At 53.9% G+C, this 26,439-nt stretch overlaps 1 protein-coding gene across 1 annotated transcript in view; it reads right to left on the bottom strand.

The window, feature by feature from the left end:
• Nucleotides 1-26,439, bottom strand: part of GFRA2 (GDNF family receptor alpha 2) — an 84,510-nt gene that overhangs the window by 30,695 nt on the left and 27,376 nt on the right. Inside the window, exon 4 of the mRNA XM_008702097.2 lies at nt 20,360-20,714. Coding sequence (XP_008700319.2) covers nt 20,360-20,714 — 355 coding nt within the window. The remainder of the gene's footprint in view (nt 1-20,359; nt 20,715-26,439) is intronic.

The following is a 26,439-nucleotide window of genomic DNA, read 5'->3' as shown; positions in this document are numbered from 1 at the left end:
CGAGGCCCTAGGGTAGGCTGCGGGTCACAAGGGCAGAGCCAGTACTGCCCCCTTTCCCCTGAGAGTCACTCCCAGGCTCCGCCCAGAGGGTGCGGGGCTTGCTGCCAGAAGGAAGGCGCGTCCCTCACAGGACTACAGCGTGCCTGCTCCTGGTCGCTGTCCTCAAAATCCTGGTCTTTCTCCAGCTCCCCTCTCTGCCTAGAAGTCACAGTAACACCTCACCCCAAAACAGACCCCAGCCCATGCTGTCCCAGCCAACATCTTGGCACCCACCATCTCACTCCCCCTCCCTTTCCTCGGAAAGCCCCCCTCAGAATTTCACAGTCTTCCTTGAACAGCACCTGCCCATCTGAGCCCTCTCCTGCCTGCCTCTCATGGAATATGAACTGTCATGACCTTTGCCAGAGCCCCCCGGCCTTGGAGGTCACAGTGACAGCAGCAAGACAGCCCTTCCCTGGTTAATGACCACCCTGGAGAAGTGTGGGAGACCCTGCCTCAGTGTATTAGCATCCCAGGCACCCGAACAAATCACCGCAAACCGTGTGGCTTATACTAATTAATTACCTCACGGTTCTGGAGGCTAGCCGTCTGAGGTCAAAGGCCGGCACTGTGCTGCCTCCAGAGGCGGAGGCTTCCTCCGCTCTTGCAGAGGCTGGTGGCTCCCAGCAGTCCTTGTGTTCCTTGGCTTGTAGCCCCATCTCTCCAGCCTGCCTTCACTGGCTTCTTCCCAGCATGCCTTTACGGTTGCTTTCCCCTTGTCGTAAGGACACCCTAATCCAGTGCGGCCTCAACTAATTAATCTGCAAAGACCCTATTCAAACAAGGCCACATTCCAGTTCCAAATGGACAAGAACTTTTGGGATGCTGTTCAACCCGCGTACACTCACCAATCACTTCCCCTTGCAGCAGGTGTTGATCTCCCCTCCCACCGCCCCCCAGCTCTGTTCAGATGCAGGCTGAGACCCCAGTGTGTGCCCGGCCTGGCTGACCACCCCTCCAAGGGCAGCTTTTACTCTCCGGGATCTCAGACTCTGCTGCCCACCCAGGGATGGCCAGCTCCCCTGCCCCAGCTGGGGGCCATCTCTGGGAGCTGCCCAGGGGGTTGGAACCCCTCCAGGACCAGGTCCCCAGGACCCACATGCTGCAGCAATGCCCCAGGGGAGAATTCTCACTGTGCTCTCCCCATTCCCTGGATCCTGTCAGGGAAAGACAGCTACAGGCCTTAGCCTCACTTCCTGCAGGCCTTTAGACCCCAATCGTATGTCCCCTGAGGGCCGGGTGCACCCCAGCACGGCAGTTAGAGGAGCCATTCAGGATGCCCTTTGACCACCAACTTGCTGTAACGGGCCAGCGAGACCCATGCAGGAGCGTCACCACTCTGTCTGACACAAGCTCTAGTCTCCACAGTGGGCCTAGCTCAGTCCTGAGGCTCAGGCCCATCCATCTGTCCCACTCACACCACGGTGTCTCTCTGCACTGACGTCCCATTTCCAATGACTCTCTGGGCTCATGGCAAACACTTTGATGTTTTCCAAAGGATAAACAAGCAGAGGTCATTTTAATAGTAAAAATGCCAGGGGCGCCTGGGTGGCACAGCAGTTAAGCGTCTGCCTTGGGCTCAGGGCGTGATCCCGGCGTTCTGGGATCGAGCCCCACGTCAGGCTCCTCCGCTATGAGCCTGCTTCTTCCTCTCCCACTCCCCCTGCTTGTGTTCCCTCTCTCGCTGGCTGTCTCTATCTCTGTCTAATAAATAAATAAAATCTTTAAAAAAAATAGTAAAAATGCCAGCTGGATATTAAAACAAACGTTTTTGGATGCTCCACACAAGTAAACAGCAGATACATCCGGGCCACTCCCCGCCCCCCGGCTGACTCCATCTGCCATTGGAAGACCGCTCTAGAGAACGCAGAGAAGGTGATGACATGGGCACACAAAAGGCCCCTCGCAGGCAGATCCAGGAAGTAGATTCATCAGACTGCACGTCCCAGGACCTTCTCTAGAGGCCCCCATACGGCACTGACCACGGGCACGGCGTGCCTGCACACATCAGTTCTTAACCCTCACTGTGAGGACAATCATCCAGGGAGCCAGACGAAAATGGATTTCTGGGCCCCAAACCCAGGAATTCTGTTTTAATAGGTTTTAGGAGGGACCCGGGAATCAGTGTTTTCACCACAGCTGCTTGCAACAGGGGCCCCATCTGGAGAGACAGTGCAGAATAACAGTGAAAACACAGCGCTGGGAGCCAGCCCGCTGCAGGCTTCCGCTCACCTTATTAGCTGTGTGGTCTTGGGCAAAGTCACTGAAAATCTCTGGTCTGGGTGTCCTTACCCGAGCAGAGAGAAATAGTAACACTGCCTGCCTCAAAGGGTCCGAAGCACGTGAGGCTGGGCATGAAAATTCCTAATACAGAGACACGGTGTCTAACACACAAGAGCGCCGTCAGAGTCACCTGCCTTGGAAGGCCACGTCTGCCTCCCTGAAGGGGTGACAATCCAGCATCAACTACAAGGGGAAGGGACAGGTCCCCTCTGGCAGCCTCGCTCTCTGGGGTCTGCACAGCGGGGTCGGGCACTTCGGCCTGTGCCCAGGGAGTAGATCCCAAGTGGTGTCCAGCACATGGGGCAGAGCAAGACCAGAGCAGGGCCCAGGCTAGCCCCAGAGAGCATGCCAGGCCCAAAAAGCAGGGAACTCAGATACAGCTCACCCCCCATGCCTATCTTCCTTTGCCTCCCTGAGGCTTTATTCAGTGTCCGTGAGCATCTTAGCTTGATCCCCGCTGGGGGTACCAGCAGGTGGAGAGGCGCTCCCACCAGAGCCTGCGTGCTGCCCAGCCCCTTCACGCAGAGGGAGGTGTGGTGGCATCCATGGAAGATCCCCCAGGGAAAGGGCCCTGGGAGACAAGGGTGGGTCCTAGAGGCCCACCTGCCTTTCCTTCTGGCATTGCAGAGTTCCCACTTCACAACTGTGGAGAGCATGGGTTTCATTACGGCTAAAGAGGAAGGCAATTCTGTACAGAAGTGGCCCCTGTGGTTCAGAAACAGTTTGGAGGAGCACACTGACAAAATCCACAGACAACACACAGACCCACTCACAGAAGGAATTCTTCTTGACCACGTACAGACACACTCATTCCCTCACGCACCTCATGTGACTACATACTCCTCCCCGGAGAACATGCAGAGTCTCCTTCCCTCCCACTGCCACCCCTGAAGGGCGTCGTGACCTGGGCAGAGTCACCAGGGAATGACTCTCTCCAGTGTGCTCTTCCGAGAATTTGAAGGCCACCTCCCACCCTGCCCTGCCTGGCCCCCATGTTTCTGAGTCTGGGACACCCAAACACTACCAAGACCAGCCTACGGGCCCACAGACATGTGTTCATACCTGGAAAACCCAGACTCAGACAGGCAGCCCCCACGAGGCCCTGGAGAGAGGAGCTGTCATGGGCCACGCCGCCCAAAGGACTTGAGGAAGGGATGGGCCCACAGGCAAAACCTCCCTGGGCAGGAGCAGGAGGGATTGTGAAGGCCTTTACTTGGGTTGTCAGTGTTGTGGCAGAAGAGGGACCACAGAGATCAGTGAGCCCACTCCCCTCACTCCAGACATGAGCTGTTGCCCAGAGGGGTAAGCAACTGACCCAAGGCCCCTCTTTCAGCTCCTGCGTGGGGGCCAGCATGGAGAAAGCTTGAGCCTCGTAGAGCAGTGCAAAGTTCAAGTCCCTCTCCTAAGGCTCAGCAGCTCCAGCACAGTCTCACAGCCCCTGGATCTCCCTGCCCCCCACACCTCACACGTCCACGCGCGCGCCTCACACGTCCACGCGCGCGCCTCACACGCCCACGCGCGCGCCTCACACGTCCACGCATGCGCACACCCGTAAACGCCCATGAACACTAACCACCACCTCTTCTCACGCAAACTCAAGGAATCCTAAGACAGATGTCAGTACAAACCCTCAGCTGTTTTTTGTTTATTTGTTTGTTTGTTTGTTTGTTTTTAACCTCCCTGGATGGCAGAAACTTGACTAATGCCCTGAGCCCAGGGTTCTCCTCAGATCACATACTCCCTCTGTCCCTGCCCCCAATTCCAGAAATAATGCATACCTATTTATGAAACACAAAAGCTGGGATAAGTGTCATTTCATTCAGGGCCTCTGTTTTCAGATAAAGGAGCAAACCCCGACAGGTTACATAACATCCCCAAGGTTTCCCAGCAAGAAGGGCTGATGCAGGGGTAGGACTCAGGAGCTCTGGTCCAGGCCTTGTCTCTTCCAATAAGCCACCGACACCAACCTACTCGCACTGCCTCATATGTGAACCGAAGCCCTCCCCATGCCTTATTTCCATCTGGTCCTCGCGGCACCCCTGCCTAGGACGGGCATTACTGTCACCATCACAGGGTGGGGAAGCGACGGCGCCAGGATGCCTGCGTGGGTGCCCAACGCTCCCAGAGACCAAAACTGCCCTCATCCCAATCCCTGGGCCCGCAGTCAGTGACAAAAAGACAGGATAAAACTGTGCTGTTACCCAAGGTCATCAGGGAAAACAGGACGATGAGGATTTGGTCACTTTTTTTTGTGGAGAAAACAGAGTTTGCTTATCCTTATCCATCTCAATAGCCAACTCTAATTCCAAAAGGTCTTAATATGCTCTCTTGTCCCTTTTCCAAAGTCATCTCACAATACGTATTTTTAATCTGAAAGGGCTCCAGCACAACAGCACTTCTGTAGGTCACTCGTCGGGCAGCCTGCCAGGAACAAAGAAACCGCTAGCATGGAGCATAAAGTTTGCACACTGAAACAGATACTTTACTCCTACGAAAATCCTTTATCTCTTCACTTAGAGTCTAATGGCTTCTGGTGCATACATAATTCTAATACATAGGTGATCTGGTTTTCTGTTCCACGGAAAACCCAAGAACGAGGAAGGGTGACAGAAGGAACCTCCCAGGGGCAGACAGAGCCTTTAGAAGGAAATGACAGCAAACATGAAGAAGAAGACAGAACGACAAGAAAAGCAAAACACAGTGACTCAAAATCCACAGTATCTGGGGCTAATTAGTGCAGGGGCAAACAGTTCTCTCGAAGTCAGGAGCACCTGAAGGCATCACTGCGTGCCATCTGCGCGACGTAACCGGCAGTCACGGAGAGCACTGCGTCGTCAAGAGAAGGTTAAGCTACCTTCTACAGTCTCTGCTCAAGGAGACAAAGAGCATTCAAGAACTCAAGTACTCCTTGCCCCTTGCACTGTGCCAGGCCCTGGGCTAGACGCAGGAGTACGGAACAAGCCCCGGTGCGAGCTGGGCACCGCACACCACACGCGGTGGAAAAGACAGCGGTGTCTCGTGTGCCTCAAGGTGCAACAGAACACGAATTAAGATGATGAAAGGTGGGGGCGCCTGAGTGGCACAGCGGTTGAGCGTCTGCCTTCGGCTCAGGGCGTGATCCCGGCGTTATGGGATCGAGCCCCACATCAGGCTCCTCTGCTATGACCCTGCTTCTTCCTCTCCCACTCCCCCTGCTTATGTTCCCTCTCTCCCTGGCTGTCTCTATCTCTGTCGAATAAATAAATAAAATCTTCAAAAAAAAAAAAAAGATGATGAAAGGTGTTTTCCTTTCTCCCCTGCACACCCATGTGCCCCTTCTAGAAGGCGAGCAGGATTGTAAGGCTGGGAGGCCTGATTTCCAGACAGCTCGTGAAAGCAGGCTGAGAGCCAGAGCTGCCTAGGGCTTGGCGAGCAGGGCAGAAGAGAAGGCCACTTCCCCCGGGCTGGACAAAACCTGGGGCCACTGCCCTGGGGCCCAGCTGAGGGACCACTGGGAGCAGCTGAACAGGGAGCTCCATGGCCTGGAGGGAAGTGCCTCTGGGTAAGTCCGGAGTCAGCAGAGTTTACAGCCACGGGGGCACAGGGGTGCCCAGCAGACGCTGAAGGCCGCAGGCCCACCGTGCAGCCGGCTGGCAGGAAGAACCCTGCCACAGGCTGAGCACCAGCCTCCCCCACCCTTTCAGGCTTCCCCACCTGAGCCTGGACTCCGGCTGCCACAGACAGGGGCAGCTCCATTAACTGGGATCGCCTTTTCTGCTGGCCAGGATGGGGAGCGGGGAGCTGTAGCTGGTTTAGAAATATCAGGAAATGTGGTCTGACCCCAGAGTGTTGCGGAGTAAAATCCCCACAATTTACAAGTACAATGCATCCTAAGAATAGCCCTGACGGGTTGGGACAAAGTCGTGTTGAAGCACAGGCAACAGAACATGGCTTCCCGGAAGACAGAGGAGCTTCAAAGAGGTGATGACCACCGAGGGTCTTCTAAGATCAATGGGCGGGCACTTTCCATTTTGCAGGGAAACATCCCCTGTAGGGGGGCCTGTCCCTGCCAGATCCCAAGGACAAGTTACGGGCCCAGGGAGCTTTGAGCACAGGCGCCTGGAAGGAGTGCTGGGAAAGGGGGCTACAGACAGGGTCCGAGGCAGAGGGCTCAAATCCCAGGCTCTTCAGGAACCTGAGGCAGGAGGGCCCCAGGGTTTGAGTGCTTTGAAAAGTTCATTCTGAGGACTTATCTGATGGCTGCTCACTGCCAAGGTGTTTGATTGCAAAATCCATTTTCAAATGGCCTGCTCGCCTATGCGAAGCTACAAGGAGTATATATCCGGAGCAGCTGTCCTCCCAAGGTTCCACGTCCCATCCCGCCTCCCAGCTTCCTCAGGCTGCGGCCGCTCCTGCTCCGCACCCACCCAGCCTGCCCCGACCCCTCCTGCCCCCAGAATCCCCACAAATCGCCAGCCACCTGGCCTGCCCACAGCCCACGCTCAGGAGGGTCATTCCTAATTAGAATGAGCAGATTACAACCCTTGTATTTATCCACAGTATGTGGTTAGAATGGATGGTTGAAGCCCACAGTCCCACCGCTGCGGCCTCTGCCCAGCACCCCACACCTGAAGATGTGCCCTTTCGATTCTCCAAGGAGGAAAGAGACAAGGGAGAGAACGCCCTGTCTTCCCCCCCCACATACCCCCCAATCTAGTCACCTGGCAGGTTATCCCAGGCCCAGCAGGGCCCACGGCAGAGCTGGGGGCCACTGGAAACCCTGCTCTAGTTAAAATACATCTATCCGCAGCATTCAGAAAATAGCTATCTACAGCATTGCTTTCAGCTATAATGGAAAACTGATGGCTTTTATCTCCCCAACTTTATGACTATTGATGGGATAGAGGCTGAGGTTTGATGACCATTTAATAGCCGACCCTGTGCAGTTAGAGGAGCGTCAGAAAGCAATGAAAGCGCCGAGATGATTGTCTGGCAGAGAATTCTCCACTGAGGTCCAGGAAGCAAAACAACCACCCTCCCCAGGCTCCGACAGAAGAAAAAAATCAAAGTCATCATCATTTCTGTTTCTCCCCCCTCCTCTCTGCCATTGACCTCTGGGAGGTTGATCCAAAGGGGAAAGACGAGCGGGGGACGAGAGCAACGTAGGCGTGAGCCCTTATGAAGAAAGGGAAGGCGAGGGGGGCGCTGACGGATGGACACCCCCGCCCCCACCCCTTCTTGCCCAGCCTGTAGTCCACCATGGACTGGCTGGGCTTCTGGCCGGACTACAGGGGCTCCGGACTGTCTGATGGGCTCCCTGGGAAAGAACTGGAAGGAAAGGAAAGGAAGCAGAAGTCTGGTCTAGCCCGTGATCCAACTGGTCTTCGACCTTCTGTCCACGGCCAGAAGCCAAAAGCCATTCCAGGGCTCTGCGAGTGCTCAAGCAGCAACCTTCCCTGACATTCTGCCCCTTCCCAGGTCGGAGGGGATCCGCCCAGTAGCCCCATCACGGCCCACCTTCCTCTCCAGGTTACGAACCAGGGCTCTGTCTGGGGGTGAGGGTGAACACATCACGCCTCTTTTAGGCTTTTTTTAAGATGTATCTATTAGAGAGAGAAAGAGTGCACCCACGTGTGCGTGGGGGGCAGAGGGAGAGGGAGAGAGTCTTAAGCAGACTCTGCTGAGCACGGAGCCTGACTCTGGCTCGATCTCCGGAACCTGAGATCATGACCCAACCTGAAACCAAGAGACGGTGGCTCAAACGCCTGTGCCACACAGGTGCCCCCATCACCACTTTAAACATGGGGGGGGGTACCGGGGCGGCTTCTCTGCGGCATCACAAGCACCTTCACTGGCCTCTTGTTTTCTACAGCAGCCGTGTAAGGTGGGCAGGGCAGGTTTGAATCTGCACACTCTCGTCAATAAGGACCGGAGGCTCAGAAATGTTCCGTGCCCCAAGGGTGGGACCCCAGTCTCTGACTCCCTGTCCAGTGCACCCACTGCCAGGCCAACATGCCTTGCACTGTCTGGGGAGGTTAGACTTGACCTTCTGCCTGGGGTCTGCCACTCCCTAGCTATGTGGCTTTGGGCAGGTAATTTCATTACCTGGACCGAGGCATCTTCATCTATAAATGAAATTTTCTTTCAAGATCTCCTGAAGATCTGTTTCCAAGTGAACTGAACTCCTAGATCCCTGGAGGTCCACCCAGACACATTTCAGGCACAATGTCTTGTTCTTCCCGTAGTTCTCCCATCGTGAATAAGGCTGAGGAACACTAAAGACACAGAAACCAAGGCCCTACCCCTGCCGGTCCCCCTTGTTATACACCATCACACCAGGGTCCTCCAAGCCACCCTTCCTTCGGGCAGCACAGAAGAGAGGAGGGTGCTCAGGCCAGTGGACAGGGACCTCCAGGGCTCTCCCTTCCCACCTTTGGGCCAATTAAGGTGCTTAGGTTGGTTCTCCCTCCGAGGACCCCTCTACCAACCCACCTCCTTAAAGACACAGGCCTTAATTAAAGCAACTAGAATACAAAGGCAGGAACAGGCAGAAGAGGTGGCCCAAGTGCCTCCTCCTCCCCGGAGCTTCTGGGAACATATTCCCAGCAGTGGGGGAAGGAGGACACAGGGGTCCCCCAGACCTGGTCACCTGCCCAGGTTTCTTCCCACCCTGGCTACCTCCTGGGAGATGAGAGCCCACTTCTGCTCCAAGCACAGCTCTACACCTCGGTCCATTAGCAGGGAGAGCTGGCGGCTTAACTGCCCCAGCGGCGGCGGCCCCCAGGTCTTCTGAGCTCACTGGTTACCACTCAGTAGCTACTAGTTGATTTCTCAGGGATTTCCAATCATCCCTGCTGGAACTAGGGGAGGATTAGCAAGCAGCAGGCAATGATCCTTGCTTAGTTTACTTAAAACTCCCCCAGAGAAGCAAAGCACTTAGGAAAACCAAGTGGAGAAAATACACCACTGCCCCAGACCTTCCTTCCAGGCTCAGCCTGCCAGGACTCTCCAGGCCAGGCCTCTCCGATGGGCCCCACAGCCCCTTTCTCTCAACACCACCAGCCAGCTTATTTTTTAATGGTGCCAATACACATACCGATTCCTAAAATTTTCCAGGTTGGGCATCATCTTTCCGTGTTTGGATAGCTGCTAAAGAGGCCTCCGTATATTCGATTCTAAAATTCACTGGCTCCATTACAGACCTCTCCCTGCACACTGCCTCTCAGAAGTTAGAGGAAACAGACCACACTCTCCTTAGTGACCTCTTCCAGCTGAGAGCAACCCAAACCCGCAAAGAGAAACTAGCCACAAGCACACACACCCACTGTGGAGACCCTGCTCCATTCTAGTCCCGTCCTCCCCTCCACCTTGAGGAAGTCCTGAGTCAGGCACCCGAGAGTTCTCTGGGGGTCTTGCTGCCTGGTACCCCCTGCCCTCCGAGGGCCTAGAATGTGCTGTCCCCTACCATCCTGCAGGCTTGGACCTGGACACAAGGTACTCCAGTGAGAAGAGTGAATGCACAGGTGTATGAAGAATGAGTGGGGCTTGTCATCCCCAGGGACACAAACCCGTAAGGAAGACCAAACCTCCATCAAAATCCGGGAAACCTGTACGTATGGAGATGGTGACAAAGGCTGAATGTTAACAATATATTTAGAGAAAAAAATAGCTTACAAAACAGCACGTACTGCATGACATCATTTTTGTTAAAATATGTATATGCACATTTGAGAAGTCTGGAAGTGTATTTTCTCCAAAATGTTTGCCATGGCTTATTGGCTTATTTCAGAGTGTTAGACTTGAAGATGATTTCTACTTTCTTTAGTATGCCTATCTTGCCTGAACGATGTGTTATAGTGAGTGCCCATCACTTTTATAATGAGTAAAAATGGTAAAGTGAATTCCATTTTAAAAATGAGGGGAAAAAAAGAAAGATGGAAAGGTGAGGGAAGGGAGTCTCCTAGATCACACCCATTCTCTTCACTGGACCCCAAGAGACAGGAGATCTGTGTCACACCTGCTCAGAAGGAAGTTACAAAACCCATCCAACCTGACACTCATCTGAGGCCTGGTGAGGGCCCTCAAGCCTCTGCTTGGTACCACTGAGGACGGGGAACTCACTCCTAAAAACGCAACCCATCCCAGTTTCCAGCAAGAACACAGTCTAGTACCGGCAAAGGGTAGAACTAGGCCTGGAGCAGTATTAGGATTTAGTATAACTCCTAATCCAGGACCCTTCTCACCCAATTCTGTTTCTTCCTCTAACTAAGCAACAAGTTTGGAAACCCCTGCGTCAGCTGGAATTGGGACCAACAGTGGGAGGCCTGGGAGGGGCGGGGAGCCCCTCTCTGCTCTGTGTCTCCCCAGGGCATCTCAAAGCTCCAACCTCACACACACACACACAGACTCGCACACACATGCACGCACACTCTCCCCCCTCCACCTGTGGCACCCTCTGCTCCAAGCAGGACATTTCCCCCTGCCTAGAACAAGCCATGCCCGGTCCTGCTTCTCCCTCCTGTCCCCCTCCCCTGGAAGCCTCTGCCCCCTTGGTGCCTGCCCTCCCTCCCACTCCAGCCACAGGACCCTGACTCCACACCGCCTTCCGTGGCTCTTCGAGCCACAGGTCTCCCCTTCTCTGAATGCCTACGGCAAGCAGTTTCATCCTTACAACATTTAATTAATTGGGGCCTCCTCTTCGTGTTTAATGTTTTCACATGTGTGAGCCTTGTCTCCCCAAATGAGCTTATACGCTCTTTGAAGGAACTAATGTTTACCTCGTGCCTATGTGCCAGGCCCCATGCTCACTGCTCTTGCTGAATTACTTCCCTTAATCCCATAATCTTGATCCCGAGGCCCGGTCTCTCTCCGGAACTCCCACATACACCAACACTTCACTGGATTTCCACTTGCTTCCAACAACAGGTCTGAAACCCTGACATCTTTCTTCTGTACCTAGACCTCCACCTCTTCCTCTCGACTCTCAGGTGATGGCTTCAGCAGTCAGCAGACCACCAGGCCAGAGACCATGGCATCAATCTGGACTCCCCCCCCCAGTCCCAATCCTGTAAGTCCCCCGGAAGTGACCTCTGAAGGTCTCCAAAGTGTGTCTCTGACCCGGCCCCTCTGCACTAGCCCTCTGCCTCCGCCTGACCTCAGGCCCCATCGCAATGCGGTCCCGGCGGGGCCCTCTGTCTCCAGCCTCACTCTCCCCAGACCAATGTGTATACAGCAGCACAAGAAATCCTCCCAAAACACCGACAGGATCATGTCATTCTCTTGCTTAAAAGACTTCATGATTTCCCACTGTCTTCTGGAGGAAATCAAACTGGTTCTCCCGCGTTTGCATCGGGCCCCACGTAACAACACACACATTCCCTCTGTGAGGACCAGACGCCGCCTCCTTGTGTGGGCCTACTCCCCCCTCGAACTCAGCTCAGATAGCCCCCGAAGCTGCCTTCTGCCACGGCCCCTGGCAGTGGGCCTCGGTGGGGAAGGCCTGGGGTCTACCTAAGCATCCCAGGCTCAGCACCCACCGGAGTCCCATCAGACGGTGACCACGCTTCAGTGTGGCATCATTACGTTACTGCCCTTGTTCTGACAGGGAACACAGAGGCTCCACGATGTTAAAGAAGCCGCCCGAGCTCACACAACTGCCAGGGTGGGGATCTGAAGCCCGGACTGGGACTCCAGCCGCTTCATTCCGCCCTATGAAGAATACATCTGGGGAGTCTTTGCTTGAGCGAGTCACCGTGCTCAGAGAGCCCCCGCCATGGGCTGAGTGGTGGAGAAGTCACACGCCGGAAGGACCCCTGCCGGACTAAAGCAAGGTGCCCTGGGCAAGGCGGGCTGTGAACAGCTACCCCCAATTCCCTACTGCTCCATACTGAAGACTGAGTACCCCACTCTTCATGCACAACTCAGCGTCCTGCTTCTACTCTAGGTGAGGGCACCAGTGCTCATGTGCTTCCTCACCTCAGAGACCCTGGCATAACAGGGCCGCCCACATGAGGGCTGTAAGTCTTCCACAAGAGCCTCCAAATGGGCCCTGAGGGGTCAGCCAGCTCCAGGACACCAGGAAGAAGGGGAACAGGGCTGCCTCCCCACTGTGGATACCACCCCAAGAGGACAAAGAACAAATCCTGGCTGACCATGGGAAAAGTCACGTCCCACCCCCTGAACACCACGGAGAGGAATGCCAGTGCAGGTAGCCCGGGGGGCACCTCTCAAACACTCCTCAGTGTTGTAGTGTGTGGCTCTCTGCTGCAGAAAGCTGAAAAAGCAAGGCTCCTTGGGCTGCCCCAGGCTGTCTTCTCTGGGAGGGTGCATCGTGTAGGTTGACCAGAAGAGCATGGGGCTTAAAGAAAGGTCTCTTCTCACATTTTAAGGACCCTTTTGGTCATAGCTAGAAAAGCTGAGTCAGTGGCAGCCATGTCACAGCCCTCAGAGCCCAGGGAGGACACGGAAGGCGGTGATGTTCAGGGCTCTACTCATACTGCAGTGTATGGGTCACCATCAGAGATCGTCAGGAAAATGGGGCCCACACCATGGGCTCTCCCCAGGGCTGAGCAGCCTCAGAATCACAGACTCCCCCTGGCCAAGGGTGTGGCCCCAGGCCCTGCAGAGCGCCATGGTGGAGCGCCTGAGAGTACCCATGGGGGCGGTGACCCCCACCCTACACTTCTCAAAGCCAAGCCAGTGGATACGTTCCCCTTGGCCATTTCTCCACTGAACAGATGAACAACTTCTCCATGCTGCACGTGCTTCCTTTCCTTGAGGACCTTTCCAGGAAGCTCTGTCCAACCAACTGACAAACTTCTTTAGCTCTGATCAGGCTTCCGCAATCACCTCTTCAGCCAAACTGCTGGAAGAAGTCACCAGTGCCTTCCACTTTCCCAAATCCAATGATTAGCTGTGTGTCCTCATCTTTCTGGACCTTTCAACAGCATCTGGTACAGCTGTCCACTCCCTCTTTCTCAAAAGTCTCCTCCTGACACCATAATACCACCACCAACACTTTACCAGGCCCTTAAAGGTGACAGGCACATTCTCAATGCCTCTGCTCAGGCCAGCCTCTCCCTGGGAGACCCTGCCCATTGCCCTCGCCTTGAATACCAGAAATATGCTAATGACCCCCAGAATTTATAACCCCCGTCAAGCTCCAGATAGGAATGGCTCAAAGGCATCTCAAAATTAACATGCCCAAAATGGAATCCCTGATTTATCTTCCTGTCCAAGCCTTCACCATCTCAGAAAATGGCACGATCACACAGCAAGCTGCTGAAGCCAGAAGGCAGCAGGTTATCCTTGAATTCCTTCATCTCCTCACTCTCACATCAAGGTATATCATTTCCATCTCCAAAATATCTCACACTTGCCCACTTATCTCCCTGCACACGGCCACCCCCTGGCCTGAGCGGCCAGCACCTCTGGTCTGTGATACTAGATACTATATACCTCTTCCCGGGCTCTATGAGGCCATTCTTGCCTCTTTCCTTGGCTCCCCACACAGTAGCCCAAGTAATCTTTTCATATCATGATTTTAATAATGTCACTAGTTGGCTTCAAAGCTTCTTTCTAATTGTGCTCAGAAAAAAATCCAAATTCCTTGTTAAAAAACGAATATGTCACGGGGATGTAACGTACAGCATGGGGAACAGAGTCAATAATGTTGTAATAACTTTGTCTGGTGACAGAGGGTGACTACACTTACCGCAGTGAACGCTGCGTAATATATAAATTGTCAAATCACGGTCGCGTACCTGAAGCTACTGTAACACTGTATGTCAACTATGCTTCAATCTACAACAAAATCCAAACTCCCTGCTGTGGCCTGCAAGGCCCTGTGTGACCCGGCCCCGCCTCCCGGCTCCCATCTGCCCCTGTTCCTCTCTCCCGGGTCCCCTCAGCTCTAGCCACGCCGGCCTCCTTTCGTTTCTCCAGCAAGGCCAAGCTCCCTCCCCCTCCAGACTTCTACACATGCTATTCCCTCTGTGTGAAGTGTTCTCTCCCATCTGTCTTACCTCTGGCTGCTTCGTGCTTCAGGTCTCAGCTTAAATGTCATCTCCTCAGATAAACTTTTCCTGACCCAGTCCAAGTAGCACCCCCCTTCCTTCCCAATGATCCTCTATTTCTATGTCCTGCTCATTTTGCAAATGTTTGCTCCTATCTCTGCCATCAGGCTATACGCTCCAGGGAGACAGGGACCATCTTGACTATGTTCTCCAGTAAGTACCTAGTGTCTAGCACAGCGCCTGGCCCCCAGTAAATATTTGTTAAATAAACAAGTCAACACAATGGTAATAATAAGAATATAAAAAACCAGAGACCTCACTGGGAAGATAAAGTATTAAAGGAAAGTCATGTGATCGGTGCCATATGAAGGATAGAGATAAGTTCTAGAAAGCTTCAGTAGAAGACAGAGCCAGGACATGAGGACGAAACAGGCTGTGAATGTAGGGTAAGTCTTCATGCCATAGACTGAACGTTCATGTCCCTCCAAACTGATGTGTTAAAATCCTGATCCCAGTATGACGGTATTTGGAGGTGATTGGGTCATGAGGCTAGAACCCCCAGGATAGAATAAGTGCCTTTATATGAAAAGGAAGAACACCACATCTCTCTCATGAGGACATAAGCCCAAAGAGGGCCCTCTCCAAGAACCTAACCATGCTGGCACCCTGATCTCAGACTACTAGCCTCCAGAACCGTGAGAAAGAGCTGTGTGTTGTGTCAGCCCCCCCAGGCTATCGTATTCCGTTCTCGCAGCAGTAGGACTAAGACACTAACTAGCAAAGCAGGAGAGCACCTGCGTCAGTGAGTGCAAGTGGAAATAACCAAGGCACCCAGTGAACAGTGCAAGATGCAGGCAGCCAAAAGTGTGCCCTGGTCCTGTGTCAGCAAACACACAACTGGAGGTGATGCCTCTGGAATGACCAAACCTTACTGACTTGAAAGGATTCTCCCTGCATAGTGGCATCTCCCCCGAATGGGTCATTCCTTCTTCTGATCATCCACTAATGCAGGGGTTCCGTGCAGGACTCAAGAGGGAGCCTCAGCTAGACAAGGGGTGTGCCACCACATCTCTGTGGGCTGTGAGCCTTATGCAGGCCAGATGCCCAGACAGCAAGCCTGGATGGTAAAGGTGAAAGGCACTCTTTGCCCAGCCATGCTAATACCCCTGCCGTGGGCAGAGCCGGCAGACGTAAACTAGATGTGCAGGTGGCAGCCTCCTGCCCTATTTATTTTCCCAGACCCTTCAGCAAAATAATGTTCAACATTCCAGCTGGGTCTCAAGGCACCACAGGAAATTCCAAGAGGAGTCATTCGAGCATCTTTGGCCCACAGCTCAAGGGCAAGGAGGACCTCTACTGAGGCCAGCCGCAGGAGCCAGCATGGGGTCCCCGGTGGGAAGACGGGTTTCGGGGTCTCCGGCAAGGCTGAAGATCCCATAATGCTGCCCACATGAAGAGTCTCCCTCCACTGGCAAGAAAGACGGTGACTTGTGTACTCCAGGGCACTCCTGGGCACAGCTTTGCTCTGGGGAAAGACCGGAATTTTTGGCTCTTAGCTCTGCTCAAGACCCGGCAGGCCCCTAAGCCAGGTTCATGTGTGTGTGGCTCCTTTCCACAAGGGCTGCTCTCAGTGTTACCAAAGTGGCCCAGGAAAGACCTGGCAGGTAGCAGAGCAGAAGTGTGATGGCAAGAGAACCTGAGAGCAAATGCAATCATGTAGTTTCTCGGGGCAGAGGCAATAAACGCAGTGTGCCGCACGGACCCGTAAGCACCCTGAGGGCAAGGCCGTCCACCTACCTCACTACTCTCTAGTCCCAGTACGAGACCTGGCCCTCTGTAGGGGATCAACAGATAGCTGTCAAATGAACAAAGGAATGTCCCTAAGCCCCACGTTCCTCCTGCTCCGGGTGACCCACTGGGCCCAGGAGCACTGGCTAGAGTCCATCAGGCACCCATTCTGCCTCCCCCCCAATGCCTATGGCAGGCCTCCTCAGTCGATCACCCACAATCCTCCAGGCAGCCCATCCAAGTCGGCCACCTAGAGAAGGCAGAGGCTCTTAAGCTTTGAGAGGTCAAGAAACCCTTTGAAGATCTAATGAAAGCAACGCATTTCTCTCTGGAACATACACACGAGACTTTGTATGTGATTTCAAGATATTCAAGACCCTCTCCTTTGAAAGAAGTGAAGGCTTGGAAGCCCCAGAGCCCACACACCCCCTGCAAATAATCATTTGCTGCTGTTTGGAGATAACCCACTAAAAACATCAGTCAACAGATTCTACGAAGAGTCCAAAGGACCCTGAGGGACCACTCCAGGGAGCCAAGAATCAAATCTGGACCTGTCCATATACACTGCCTACAGACACCAGACATGCCCCAAGCTAAGCAAGAAGGCAAGCTTGCCGAAGGGACTCCTCCCCGCTCCCTGTGCACAGCCTTGATGGAGGGGACCCCAACCCCTTGGCCTTCCCAGCAGTCCTCCTGGAAAAGGACAGTGGCCACCACATGAAGAGACCCAGGCAGCCAGGGTAGCCCCAGGCCGGAATCTATTTATACACATCCTCATCACCCAGAGGTTAAATTACAGCCCAGGACATGGCAAGGGGCCAACACTGAGTTATTTATGTCCTCTCAGTAGACCAAGAGGAACAGGGCATTTCAGAGAGCCTCTTCCAAACAAGGCCTGAAAGGCACACAGCTTACGGGACAACAGAGTCATCTTCCCACAACTTCCCAGTCACACACACCCCACTCCCATGCACATACACACAATCCTCACCAACCTTACGAGTGTAAGCAGAGAGGAGAAATCAAAAGATGGTGTTTAAAGAAAAAAAAAAAGTAGGTCATGGCCCATTGCAGGGCTGGGGTGAGAGAATTGAGCCAAATTCCATGGATTCATTCCAAGAGATTCTCCAGGCTTTCCAGACTCCGTATCAGAAGACTTTAAAGGGAAAAGCCTCTCCTGGTCTTAAGTTTACGGCCCTAAAGGTTCGTGGGATATGAACCAGACAAAGGCTAGAGACAGAATGCGCAACTTCTGGGCCAGTTGGAACCTTGGCTAGCGTAGGAAGCTTCCATGCTGATCCTGGTCCAAATTGCCAGGGGAGGACCCAGACGTGTTTCCCATTACCCCCCGCCCTGCAAGGAGATGTCCTGTTTAACCAAAGGCTTCTTTAAACGCTAGCACCTTGTGCTTAGTGACATTTCACAAGACAGCACAGCAGAGCCTGTTAACTATCACACTGGGGATGGGCAAGGCCTGCCTCTGGGTTTGCCCCAAAGCAGACTAACAGGCTTGCTTTAGTGTAGAGCCAGGCGAGGTGGGCTCTGGAGGGGCTGCACCCCAGGAACGCTGGGCCAAGATTCACTCAGGGAGAAGCATGGCTGGGCCTGCTCCCCACCCCGCCCCCGCCCCCACCCCCACCCCCGTTTTCCTTCGCAGCAAAGCGAAGAGGGCAGGCAGGCTTGGCAAAGCGAGGACTGGGTGCTATAGCACTGGAGCACGGGGCAGGCTCTGAGAGACGCCGCAGGCGAGGGCCTCATCCTAAAAGAGCCAGCTCAGAGACGCTGAGCCCATGACCCCCATCAAAGCCAGCTTTGTCCATTGAAGCATCCAGGAAAGGAAGGCTTGGGGTCTCCACTTCCTGATCCAAACACCCCAGCACTGGGCTCTCCCATTTCACAGTAAAGACTGCCACCTGTGGTGCCCACCCTAAAGGACAGATACCTAAAAGGATCCAGTGCTAGCAAGGAAAGGGAGGGCACTCCTTCCTGGGCATGGTGGAGAATGAAGCTTGGGCTGCCTCTTCTCTACACACCCCCTCCAGCCACCCGTCCCCTCCTGGGCTCCTCGTGGACATGGAGGAAGGGCCCATGGGTCAGTAAGTCAGGCTTGCAGGAGCATAAGAAACAATCACCCTCCACTCACTCACTCAGTCACACGGATTCCCACACTCCCTCACACATACACACTGTACACATACAGTTTCCCACACCCTCACGCTCATACTCTCACGCACACACACCCCTCCCATGTACACACACACATACACACACATACACACCATGAGGCACCATGTCTCAGTCACTCCGTCCCTCAGGAACCCCCTTCTCTGGATTTGGCCCACTCTGTCCTGGCTGTCTGTCCACCTCCGAGCCTCCTTGTCACAAGCCCCCCTTTCTCTGCCCCTCCCTGAAGAACTGGTGTTTCCAGCAGAGTTCTGCCCCACTATCCACACCAACAGCTTCTCCTAGCACCAAAATACTGGGGATGCCCACATCTGCAGGCGTCTCCAGCCTAGACTCCCTCTTGGGCTCCACCAACCCACCCTGCACCATTCCACTCACTGCTGGCGCTTTAATCACCAACGAGGAGCCCAACAACTCCCAAACCCACTTCTCCACTTCAGCCCCTTTACTGGGCATGCCCCAAGACATGGTCAAGGGGATGGCAATGGCCCTTCAGGCACTGGAAATGCTGCACATCCAAACCCCCACACACACACTGAACGGCTCCTTCGTCCCCTAATTACTTCACTAGGACACACAGCGGTGCATTTATCCATTCAAGTGATGTTTGTGGAGTGCTCGCCATGTGCCAGGCTCTGTGTAGGACGAGGCGTGGCGTAAACAAACAGAAATGACTTCTGCCTCCAGGGAACGAACTTTCAACCAATTGCCCAGTCCTGTCAAGTCTACTTACCAATCATATCTGAAACGATATACTTCTCTCCACTCCTACAGCTGCCGTCTTAAGCCAGGCCAGTACGCTACCCTGGAAAGCCGCAGGATAGATGGATCCCAGCTCCGCAATGTATGAGCTGTGCGACCTTAGGCAAACTACCTTCTGTACCTCAATCTCCTCATTTGGCAGATAAAAATGATAATAGTTACATACCTCGTAGCTTTGCTGTGAGAATTAAATCAGATAAACCACATAATAAACTAGCATCCTGCACACAGCAAGCAATCTCCGAATATCTGCTCTACTGTGACTTCTGTTTCTCCAGCAGCCCCATCTGTGGCCTCCCCACCTCACAGCCCTCACCACGTGCACCCACCATCCGCAGCGCCCCATAAGGCCAGGTTCCTTCCTACCCTCCCCATTGCATACCCTTTCCAGCTGACAACATTCCCTGGCTTTCTCCTTCTCATTTTTCATGGTTCAGCTCAAGGCACCTTTCGCTGGACCCCCAGGCTGAGGCAGATGCCCCTCCCCCATGCTGCCTCATCTGAGAGCCCACATCCCTCATCCCCCTGCCCTGGGATCGCTGCCTTGTCTGGCTCCCCTTCTGGACTGTCTGTTCCTCTCAGAGCGCAATGCTCACCTCTGCACACCCTTAGAACCGAGTGCTGGGTGCAACATGGGCTAGATAAGTGCTTCACAAAAAAACAGAGAAGACAGAAGAACGGTAAGGACGCACATTTCAACTCACTGTAATGACAACCCAAAAAGCCTTCCTAATAATTAGGCTACGCTTACTAAGCATTTCCTCTAAGCCAGGCTCTATGCTAAGCTTCGAGCACACATCACATCAGGATCCTCATGATAACCCCGGATGTGGGCATTTTAACTCCTGTTTACACGTGAAGGAATGTGACTCAAGAAATCTTTACAACTTGCTCCAAGTCACACAGCTAGTGAGCAGAAAAGTCAAACCCAGGCAGTCCGACTCCGACCGGCACTCCACCCGAGCATCCGCCTGGCTCAGCCAGCAGTGGGGAGGGCTCTACCTCCGTGATTTACCCGAGACATGAGGGTACGGCTTCCTCAAGGTGGCGGCTTCCTTCAGACGGGGACCGAATTCACTGAAGGTCCCTCCTTAGTCCAGACTCTAGGGGTCTAGGATTTGAAACTCTATGCTCCTTGGCTTGCTCACCTTGGTTTCCCGGCGCTATGCACGAGCCGAGCTCGGAGTAGGCAGACAAACCTTACCCCTGCGCCGAATGAATGAATGAGTGAATGAATGCACGACGTGGGCGGCAGCCGGGTCTGCGCATGCCTGAGCCCCCCTCTGCGGGAGCTGCGGCGCCGCGCTTACCGGCACAGGTGGTCGGTCCGGCACACGCCGCGCAGGTCCAGGCAGTTGGGCTTCTCCTTGTCCTCGTAGGAGCAGCTGGGCAGGATGGTCTGGCGGCGGCGCTCGGCGCACGCCTGGTCTTGGCAGGAGCAGAAGAGCATGCGGTAGGTGTACTCGCTGGGCACGCGGTCGAAGAACTGGCGCAGGGCCTTGTGGCACTTGCGGCGGTTGCAGCGCTCGGCCGGCGAGATCTCGCGGTTGCAGATGGAGATGTAGGAGGAGCGCAGCTTCTTGCAGTTGTCGTTCAGGTTGCAGGCCTTGGCGGCGTCCAGGCAGTGGTTGCTCTTGGCGCTGACCGCCGGGTCTGCCCCTGTCCCTGGAGGGCAAGGAGACAGCTGGTCACAGGCCTGCACAGCTGGGAAGACCACAGCCTCCCTGGGGACGCCTCCCAGCATTCATGATGCCCTTTGCCTCCGTTTCCTCACCTGTGAAGTGGGGACGCCTAACAGGCAGCTAGGATTAAACGAGTGTATAACCAGGTCCACGAGGACAGTGCCTCGCACAGAGCAAACTGGACCTGTGGGGAGCTCTGATGATGACTGTTAATTCAGTCCTGTTTAAAATTCATCACAACCAAAATGGCAAGCAGCTAGGTGTTCGTACACCTGTTCCCAAACGTGGGTAACGGGAAATAAAATGACTGGCTCGAGATCATACAGCTGAGTGGCAGCTGAGGCAGTCAGGGCCCCCAGGCCCCTGAGCACCCAGCCAGCAGCACACTTGAGCAGGCTTCTGGTCAAGGGTCCTGCTGGCATTTAGGGAGGGACCATTCTCCTCATGGGACCTTCAGCAGCCGGAGTACAAACAGCACCACTACCACCACCCTCGCCCCCACCACAGTCGGACCGCTGAAGCTGTCCTACGCATTTCAGAGTGCCCCAAGGCAGGGGTGCTGCAGCGGCTAGTCAGTCCGGAGAACCACTAGAAAGGACCGGTGCAGGTGGGAGCCCGGCGGTATGCGGCAGAGGCTGATGGCCAGCCTCGGACTCTAACAGGGCTGAGCACGTAACCAGCCGAAGGGTAGATGTGCCGGATATGGTGACTTTGACTTTGGCGTTAGTGCCATGCCTTTGAGTTTTGCATCGCTGCCCATGGAGTGGAATGTCTTGGACACGAAGCAGGGTTCTCAGGGATTGTCGGGTTCCCTTTGTGGTGGCTACCCCATCCCACAGGTCTCAGCTCTTCTAACGACCACCTGACCCTCCACTGCCAGCGAGCCCCCACCTACAGAGTGCCTCTTGTCCATGCTGCTGAGACAGAGGAGGGAGGCAGGAACCCAGTGTGCACCTGCCCCCCTGACACATACTGGTGAGTGCCAGATGGGAGATCACCTAACCCTACCTCTCGATTTTACAGATGAGGAAACCGAGGAGCTAGGTGGGCAAGCGTTTGCCCAGGTCACCCAGCGCACTGGTAGTAACCCAGAGCACGGACCCAGTAGTGCCAGCACTGGGCACACCATCGGCTTAGCTTTTAGGACAAATGAGCCACAGCCTTTTCATTCATTCTTCATCCACCCAGTAAATGCTTGCTGATATTTGGTGAGGACTACCCACGTCACACAAGGTCCTGGAAGGTGTTGGGAATGACGTGGGCTGAGGGAGGCTGACACCATGCCCCCCTCCCGTGGCCAGCACAAGGGCCTAAGCATTTCCAGCACTGTTCCTGGTGTTTGGGTCTCTGGGTCACTAAAGATCTATCAGACCCCAGCTCCGCACAGCCCTCTCTGCTAGATGCTATGTCAGATACAGATGTGTAAGAGTTGGTCCCAATTCTCGAAGAGCTCACAAATCTAGCTAGGAAATCAAGAGACAGAATAGCATAGCAATTAAGACTGGGTGTTCTAGAACTGAGCCATCCGCATTAGACACAGCCCTGCTGTGTGGCTTTGGACAAGGGACTGAATCTTCCTTTGCCTCAGTTTCCCCACCTGCAAAATAGTACCTCCCACACAGCATTGTTGTGAGCATGAAAGAGATCGCGCACTTTTTTCTCTCTCCTGCGTGATAACTACCCTGTCTACGAGATCATCCCCATCAGCTGTTACACCACCCATCTTTAAGGAAAAAAAGCCTCCTCATGACCATACACCCACTGTTAAGGTACCACCCTATTTTTCTGCTTCCTTGAAAGCAAAACCCCTCAAAGGAGATGTCCCTACTAACAGTCTCTTTCTTCCTTCCTGGTGTCACCTGGACCCACTGCAGCCTGGTGGGATGGGGTAGCCACCCCTCTTACCAGTGGTCAGGGATCCTGGGGCTTCCTCATCCTCAGCCCATCAGGACACTGGACACAGCCAGTGGCCCCCTCTGGCCCCCTTTCCTCATGCCCTTCCCCTCTCCGCTGGTCTTCCTGCAGCCACCCTGCACTCGCCTGAGCAGCCTTCCGCCTTCTTCTCCGGGGCTCAGCCCCCTCTTCTCTCTGTGCATCCACTCCCCGGGGCTCTCATGGCTTGTCTCCACCCAGACCTCCCCTTAACCCCAGATTCATACGTCCAACTGCCTGCTTGCCCACTCTACCTGAAAGGCTGACACCCACATCTCAAACTTAACCAAATCCACATGTTCCCCGCAAGGCTGTTCCCCAGCCCCAGTCCTCCTCATCCCTCTGAAAACAACTTAGCCTCCCAGTAGCTCAGGCCAAAAATCTTGGTACTTCCGTAACTCCTCTCGCACTCACATACCATATCAGAAAAAACAGGCAGTTCCACCTCCGAACTGTATGCAGAATCCAACCAGTTCTCACCACCACCACTGTTCCCACCACGGTCCAAGCCATCGTCACCACATGCTGCCAGGAGCCTGGGTTCCTAGTCTCCCTGCTCTGTCCTGGCGCCCACCCCACCCCCTGCCTCAAAAAAATCCTCTCATCACAGCTGGAGTGAAAACCCAAGGCAGAGAGATAATGCTCCTGGGCCCCAAAGCTTCCAGTAGCTTCCCATCTCACTCAGGGTATGGTCTTCAAGGCTCTATATCTGTGCTGTCCAATACAGTAGCCACTGGCCACATGTGGCCCTTGAACCTGAAATGTGGCTAGCCCAAAGTGAAATGTCCACACCAGATTTCAAAAATATACACCAGATTTTGAAGATGTGCTAAGAAAAAATAAAAATAATATAAAGCATTTCATTTATAATTTTTTTAGTTTGACTACATATTAAAGCAATAATATTATGGAAATATATTTTAAAATATATTGTTAAAATTAACTTTACTTGCTTCTTTTTACTTTTTTAATGTGGTTACTGGAAAACTTAGAATTATATAGGTGACTCATATTTCTGTTAGTCAGCACTGCTCTATAAGACCTCACCTCCTACTCCTCCTGGTCACTTCCTCCATTCCAGCCAGAAGGGCCTCCTTGCTCTTCCTGGACTGTGCCCTGACCTCAGGGCCTTTGCACTTGCTGCTTCCTCTTCCTGGAACGCTCTCCCCCATTACCTTTCCTCATTTCTTTCAGGTCTCTGTTCAAATGCTACCTTATCTGTGAATCCTTCCTCACCACACTATGCATAGTAAGAGGTCACTCCCATTACCCCTACTCTGATATCTTTTTCCCCCAACTCATCAACATCTACCATAGTATACACTTCCTTAGTCATTTGTTTGTGTCAAATATAAACTCCATAAAAGCAGGGGCTTTATTGGTTGTACTCACCGCTGTATCCATATTTCCCAGTGTCTGGTGCATCGTAGGTATTGAAGACAAATTTAACGAGTGAAAGAATAAATGTACTTAGAACAATATTTAATTCCTAACAAGTACTCAAAAGCTGTTGGCTAATAGTATTAAAGAAGACAAACTGACACAGCCAGCAACAGTGGTCAATACAAGAACACTCTAATCAAGTATCAGTGTGGCCTGGAAGGGCTCAGATGTGAAAGTCGGGGGACGATGGACGAAGACTGGGCCTCACCCTGACAGTCTGCCAACAACAGCGCTACAAAGGCAGAAAGAGAAAAGTTCCCTCTCTTCTTCGTGTAAAAACGAAAAGGGGATTAAGGCAGAAAGGGAATCAAGGTCGGTTTTCCCACTCATTGGATAAACAAATCTTTATGGAAGGCCTACTGTGTGCCAAGCACTTCCTCAGAGACCCAGCTGGAAACAAAGGAGCTGAACTGTGCATCAGGAAGTCAGGGTGCTGTGGCAGCAGACAGGAAAGCATCGTGCCCAGCCCTGGGGTCATAGGAGCAGTGGCATCTTGCAGAACCTGCAGGATGGGTCAGAGGAGGCAAAAAGAGTACAAAGCGGGTCCCAGGCTGAGCCAACAAAGAGCTGGGGCAAAAGCTGGGAGGAGCTGACAGCAATTCAGGATGCCTGGAGATGGAGAGCGAAAGAGGAGCCCAGGAAAGCAAAACAGCGGCTTGTCCACAGTGGGGTGTGGCTGCCCAAGCAGTCGCGGAGCTGTGGCCACACCGTCCTGCCTGGGGCCAGGACCCAAGGATGCCTGTCTGCACACAGGCTGTTCTGGGGGCACCCCCCCCAGAGGCTTCTCCCTGGCCAGCCGGGCTGTGCTTCCACTTCCTTGCACCTGTCAGGATGCTGGCGGGCAGAAGGGAAGAGCGAGCAAAGCACCCTGGGGCGGAGGTGGAGGGGAGCAAGGAGGGCTAGGGCCCCCCGAGAGGAGTGGGGCGACTCCGCACACGGAGCAGCAGCTAATTTGGGCCCGCGGCTGCTTTTAGGTTCCCCAGGTGCTCCGCTCCTGCTTCTCTCAGCGTGTTCCTGAGCTAATGCCGGCATAATTACAGCCTCAGTGCCTTCCATTTGGAGCTTGAATAGTGAAAGCTTGTGCTAGGGGGCGGGAAATGTAAACCCCTGGGCCAAAACTTGGTAAATTTCCTAGAAAAAACAATAAATGTGGCAACAATAACAGCAATTGCCTAGTCTCAGGGAAAATCCCCCTTCCGACCCTCCTGGAGCGGGTGCCCACGCTGGTGGGGAACGGCCCCTTCCAACCCTCCCAGAGTGGGTACCGGCCCTGCTCGGCTTTCCTTCCTAGCAAGAAGGCACGTTCCCGTGCAGGCAGGCCGACCAGACAGCCCCTTCCCACACGCACTGCCTCTCTTTCACCCCTGAGCCCCTCTCCCCTGGGTCTAGAAGGCTTTGTTTTCTCTTCCAGAGCCCCCACTGGGGGAGGAAGGAGGAAGTGCCTGAATGCAAACACCAGCCTCACCCAGTGGGGGTCTCAGCCCCTTGACTAAAATGTCCAAAGGGCAGGGAGGGACACCCCTGCTACCCCTCCCCCCCACACACATATACACACACATACCCAACCCTGGCAGAGACCACACAGGAAGGATTCCAGAGCTAGAAGGTCACTTAGGCCTGGGCCAGCCTGCTCTCCGCACTCACTCTGCTCCTCCCCACACGGGTCTCCCAGGCCTGCTGAGAGGAGCCCAGATGGGCCAAACAGTAAAGGGAAACAGCGGCCCCGGGGAAGAGGTTTTGAACCAGGCCTGTTACTTTCCAAAACCTCAGTGAACCCCCCCTCCCGGCTATAGACTGGGGGGAGGGGGGGACACCCTGGCTTCTTCACATCTTCCCTCCCTGTCCGCCCTGAAGGCAGGGCCAGGAAAACAGCTGTGGAGGGGCTCCCTCACCCCAGCCAAGCCTCACCAGCCTCCCCTCTTCCCTCCTGGGGTGCTGCCCTGAGCCAATGACCATCTGTCCCGAGATCTTCAAACTGCTATCCTTGAAATAAGTGTGTGACGCTTGTATGGAGCCGGGTATGCCACCCTTCCGTCACCTAGGGCCACCTTTATCATTTCAGCCATGTTACCAGTACCACATGTACAAATATTTAATTAACTTCTCCTTTAAATAAATCTCTTAATACTTAAGTGAAATGTTTAAATTTCTTCAATTGACTCACTTTTTAAATTTTTTTTCAAGATTTATATATTTATTGTAGAGCGAGTGAGCGCACGTACAAGGGGGGGCAGTGAGGGGCAGAGGGAGAAGCCAACTCCACCCTGAGCCTGGAGCCCAACACCAGGCTTGATCTCAGAACCCAGAGATCATGACTCGAGCAGAAACCAAGA

This window comes from Ursus maritimus, unplaced genomic scaffold (assembly GCF_017311325.1).
Source record: "Ursus maritimus isolate PB19 unplaced genomic scaffold, ASM1731132v1 scaffold_11, whole genome shotgun sequence".
In the NCBI taxonomy this organism is placed as follows: Eukaryota; Metazoa; Chordata; class Mammalia; order Carnivora; family Ursidae; genus Ursus; species Ursus maritimus.
The sequence above is the reverse complement of the archived record's forward strand: the minus strand, read 5'-3'. Positions and strand labels throughout refer to the sequence as shown.